This window comes from Berghia stephanieae, chromosome 1 (genome assembly GCF_034508935.2).
Source record: "Berghia stephanieae isolate SIO BIC M18660-M18661 chromosome 1, UCSD_Bste_1.3, whole genome shotgun sequence".
Lineage (NCBI taxonomy): Eukaryota > Metazoa > Mollusca > Gastropoda > Nudibranchia > Aeolidiidae > Berghia > Berghia stephanieae.
Window position 1 is genome coordinate 111,477,205 of NC_088360.1, and position 5,314 is coordinate 111,482,518.

General features: G+C 35.4%; 1 protein-coding gene across 1 annotated transcript; it reads right to left on the reverse strand.

The window, feature by feature from the left end:
• Positions 1-1,212: 1,212 nt before the first annotated feature.
• On the reverse strand, positions 1,213-4,452 carry LOC144962734 (uncharacterized). The gene is made up of 2 exons (XM_078895940.1): positions 4,211-4,452; positions 1,213-3,672 (listed from the first exon to the last, which is right to left on the reverse strand). Exon 2 carries the CDS (start codon positions 3,178-3,180, stop codon positions 2,656-2,658), a length of 525 nt encoding a protein of 174 aa, XP_078752066.1. The 5' UTR covers positions 3,181-3,672; positions 4,211-4,452; the 3' UTR covers positions 1,213-2,655.
• Between the last annotated feature and the right edge of the window lie 862 nt (positions 4,453-5,314).

The window sequence follows — 5,314 nt, forward strand, 5'->3', positions numbered from 1 at the left end:
AATTGGTATCGGAGGAATGGCTGGATTTATGGAGAAAAGCAGAGAGAGAGAGAGAGAGAGAGAGAGAGAGAGAGAGAGAGAGATAGAGAGAGAGAGAGAGGGGGGGAGGGAGGACAAATAACCATGAATTGAGTAGCAAAAAATGAGAGAGGATGAAAATTAACTTACTCATAGTGTAAGCTTAATTAATTACAAATTGCTATAATACATTTGGTTAATTATCAAAAAATTAACAAACGAAGAAATACAAATAAGACAGATAAAGCTCACTTTTGTTTCGAAAAATATTTGTAACTTTAGAGTAATGAACGAGTTTTGTGTTAAAAGTATCAACATCAATTCTCATCGGCATCTTAAAGAACATGAGCATTAAGCGGGTTCCATCCCAAAATACGGCCATCCTTCATCCTAACACCACTCACTCTATATACGACTGGAAGACCCAAATCATAAAATGCATGTGGACGCCAAATTCTAGATTAAATGCCATTACATGTGTGTAACAGTTCGGGTTTCGCGTCGGACATTTTAAAATCCAATGGAAGCTTGCAGAGCTGTATCAATTAGGGTCACACGATTCCCGATATAGTCCGTTCCCTTAATGGAAAAATTGTGCAAATCGTGTAACCAGCATGAAATTTTCACACAAAGTGCAGAATTTTATGAGGATTTCGAAAATAGGTGGCTCCAAGTTGAAATATAGCTGGAACCACGAGTTATTGCCCTTTAAAGGTGACAAAATACATTTTTTCAACATTTTATTTTTTTTTCTCAAAAAATTACGGTTTTATAAATATTTTATAATGATGTGGTTATTTTGCTATTCCCTTGCGTACTTTGGACTCAGAAAATATTTTTCCATTTGAATTTTATTGAAATATATAAGAAAATACGAAATTCAATTGGGATTTTTCGGGAAATTAAAAAAAAATATATATCTCCTTCCTGGAAACTGTTTAAATGGTTTAGAATCTGACATATATTTGAAATGCCATGCATTTCAAAAACATTTTTTAATCTTCACATCCTCTAAAATAAGCAATATTAATTTGATTAAAAAAACAAAAACAATAATAGACAATTCAACTGCCAAAGCAAGTACCCCTTCTCCTCCTGACACACACGTACAATCACTCTCAAACATAAGAGTACAATGTATCTCTATCATATAGCAAATAACACGTTTAAATTTATATATATATTGTACAATACATATTTATTCAATGAAGAATTGAACCATTTAAAACATTTTTTTTCTGTGTACATATTTAACAGCAGCATTATTATAGATTTACATCCCTTTTTTAAAATTACATTGTTGAAAACATACAATTGAAAAACGTGTTTAAAGTCAATTATTGTCTCTAGAACATTGACCATTGCAGGCACATAACAGAGTACATGGAAGAGATGCCTTAACACAATTGCATCTTTTGGAGCATCCCTTTGATGAACAGTTACATTTAATCAGATTTTGTGAGGCATGTGTAAGGTCAGTCAAAGTGGACCACTTTGGCATCCCATCTTCTTTCCAACCAAAATCTGATTTGGAAGGAAGACTAGGGTCTTTAGCAAGAGAGCGTTTCCATACATAACCAGCTTGGTAAACTGCTCGATTTAAATGCTGTTTGAGAGCTTCACGAGTTGGTGGCATATTGTCTCGAAGGCATGACTTTTTTGTAAAAAGTTCACGCCGGCATTCATTGACAGCAGATAAGTTGGTTGCTCTGTCAAACAACAAACAGACAAATCTCTGGATGATGTTGAAATACTTGTCTCTTTATAGAACTGGCAAATTCTTTTACTAGTTTCAGCTGTAATATCTTTTACCCTAGCATAGGAAATTGATAAACCCAGAGCAGACAGTTTATCAATAAGACCTTTCTTTCTGGTTTTGGCAAAAACCATGACTCCTAAATAAACGGGGATTGGGGTTTCCTTGGACAACTGTTTTCTAGTGCTACCTGAATTTTGCGGGCTTTTGTTGTTGTGGTTCAACATGATATACTGTGAAATTGTCATGGTATGTCGATTCTGATGACCTAAACTTAGCGAACACTGACCACTTCAAATGCCATTCACAATTTTCACTAATTTGTGTGGTACACTATTGACAATGCTATCATGATCTATATTGAGGGTGATATGAATGTATGATTTCTTATTTCTGCTCTTATAATATCAACGGCTTTTTGTATTGCAAGATCATCATTTGAATCTAAATCGGAAATAGCTGCTTGTGAAATAATATTCCCCTCTTTGAAAGTAAGCAAGACTTCCCGCCCATCCCTGTATTCCATTAAAGAAGGAACTCTCGATAGTAAATTTTCTTTGAATCTAGTTTTATGTACATATACATCCGACAAATTTATGGCATTTAATTTTGACAAAAGTAAAGTTGTAGAGATCATTCAGCTTAAACACAACATTTGTGTCTGTGCGAGCTTGTTGTTGATCAATAAAATTGACAATATCCTGTTTGCATTCTGCAATGTGTGTTTTGTATTTGTTGTCTGAAGTATTTTTACATCTAAAATCGACTGCTCTTCTGTGGAACAGTATAAGGCAAGGCTTATGATACTTTGCTTCCACCGCAATAAGATCACCCTCCGCAAATACTCTAAGAATACTTGTATCTGAAAGAAGGACAGCTTCCTAGTAGACTTTTTGTGAAAGAGCAGGAGTCCGGACCTCAGTCAATTCCCCTTCACAACCCTTACAAAACAAGCAGTGTTTGCTTATATGTGATGTGTTTAATGTGCCTCTTGTATCAGGACTTGCAACTGCTTCACTATTACATTGATTTATCTTCTTTGCAAGCCTTTTGAGTTTTGATTTATGAAACCTGTGTCTGCAATTCTTATGGTAAAGTCCATCATTGTCTCTCAAAAAACTAGCAAGACATTTCACAGGTTGGTTAATATTGAATTTCAATGCTATTGGCAATCTACCTGAGTCATGAAAAAGTTTGATATCCTCAGAAATGGCAACATAAGTGTCTTCAATACAATTTAACTTGGTTGCTTTTTTAGGGTTTGTGAGAGGAGAATTTTCAATGGTTTCTTGACAAAACAGGCACTTCGACCAGTCAATTTCAGGGGAAGCTTGATCGAGTCTTGGAACTTTGTTCAGATTTTTACAGTCGACAATGGATGTCTGCCGCTTCTTTCCTCCTGCCATATTAGCGCATTCTAGGAAGGAAAGAAAAATAAATCAAAACCCCATGACATACTCAAGAGACAATATTTAAAGTTATTTCCTACAAAGTGTGAATTACGTAGTTTCTCAAGTTACAGAAAATGTTACCATCTTAAGGCGATATAGGGTAGCTTGAGAGATGACAGAATGAACAAGTTTGTGTGCGTGCGAGTGTGTGTGTGTGTGTGTGTGTATGCGTGTTAGTGTGTATTTGTGTGTGTGTTTGCGTGAGAAAGGTTAAACACATATTAGTTGACGGGGCTTGGATAGCTCAGTGGTAAGAGTCTCTGCAAAACAACAATAAAACAACAACAACAACATCAACACACACACACAACGAACACATACTTCCAAATACCTGTAAGAATGGAACTTTAGTCCTTGCAATCTTGACCATTCAACAAATCAAACTAGCATTCCCATTTGACGAGGTCCCCAGGCATGATGCTTTTAAGGAAACAAAGGACTGTGAGGCTGGCAAGTAGAAATATAACAAACAAGTCAATACATTGTTTAAAAAAAACAAACCTGAACATGCAAAAGGTAAAGCAATGTGTGTGAATATTAGCGTGTATTGGTAAAATTGTGTGTGGAGATGTTCTTTTTTGATCAACTGAGTTAATAATAAATTAGTTATGTTTTTTTCTTTCTCGGTCAGCAGTAATGATAAACACCGTTATTCTATCATCAATCATCGACAGGCTAATCTATATCTAATCGAATCTAAAAGGGTCTAAATTTAGTACTGACATAGCACATGTAACTTATATTATACTAAGATAGAAAAATATGTTCAGATCCAAGCATGGGCCATAATCTTACTCTATCTTTTGCATCCTGGGGGCTTATGATATGACTGTGACTCAGCTTTGATCTGACCCAATTCTTTTTTCACAACTCAATTCTTTTGTCATACATTGCGCAATACTTATCGCACTAGCATGCGCATAAAGTAAAATAACATCACGATGATATAAGACATTTATAATAGATGAAAAAGATTGTTCCTTACCTTTTCAATGAATATCGATTGCACAAAATAAAATTGTAGTTTGTTGACATCGTTCAAAAGACAAAACTCATTCTCTCAGTTATTTTTTAGACAACACATGATGCCATTGTCGGTAGATGGAGCTGTCGTGATCTCGAAGGGAGAGGCGGTGACAGATGACAAAACCGCATTTCGATTTAGCATTATTGTACTGTACACAATGGTTGAAAGAAACCTCTTTAACTGCTTTAAATATTTTTTTTAGTCTCTTGTTGTTGTTTTTTTTTCGTTTGCAGGCGCTAAGACATCCTAGTACATACTTAGTAAAGGATAGGTCGACCTAATGACTCATAGTTTTGTTGCACGGGCAAAAAAGGACAATTTTTATTGGGGTTTTTTCTGCGGTCAGAAGACCAAAAAAAAAAGTTTTAAAATAATTAAAAGCTATATTTTTGGTAAATAATAATGGAAAACATTAAAACAAAAATATCTCCATGATCAAAAACACATCAAGATGTTCTTAATGGGTGAGAATGTTTTTTTAAAAATACTTTTGTCATCGAGCGCCAAAACGTCACGCGTTTTCACTAGACTTTACGACGAATTTTAAGGTCTTTTCAATAAAAATGGTATTTGGAGCCACCTATTTTTCGAATCTTCATAATTTTCTGCACCAATTTGTATACTAAGTTTGCTGGTTACAAAAAGTGCACAAAACGCACGGAACTTGCCGCTAAGAAAACGGACTAATACCTTAGCCATGACTCCCGATACCTTAGTCAACCCCTCAACTACAAAAGCGTCTATGGGGTCTATTTTGAAAATAGACTATTTCCAGCATATTATAGCCTGGGTATTCTTTTGATACATTTGAGAATTCTAAGCAATTTCAATAAGGCACGGAGTATAATTGCTTTAATGCCAGTACATGCACTTAAAACCTGAAAAACAAACAAACCAGTAACTGGTTTGACAGCAGAGTGGTCACAAAGTTTGATGTAATATTATGGGGAGAAAACTATCGTGCTTTCGTGGACGATATGATAATCCAGATTCAACCCTTCCTTCTCTCCCCCCCCCCCCCCCTCCCACCCTCTCCCGATTAAACTATTCACTCACTTGTCA

Coding starts and splice junctions, on each gene's coding strand:
- LOC144962734 (XM_078895940.1), bottom strand. CDS start 3,180: ATGGCAGGAGGAAAGAAGCGGCAGACATCCATTGTCGACTGTAAAAAT.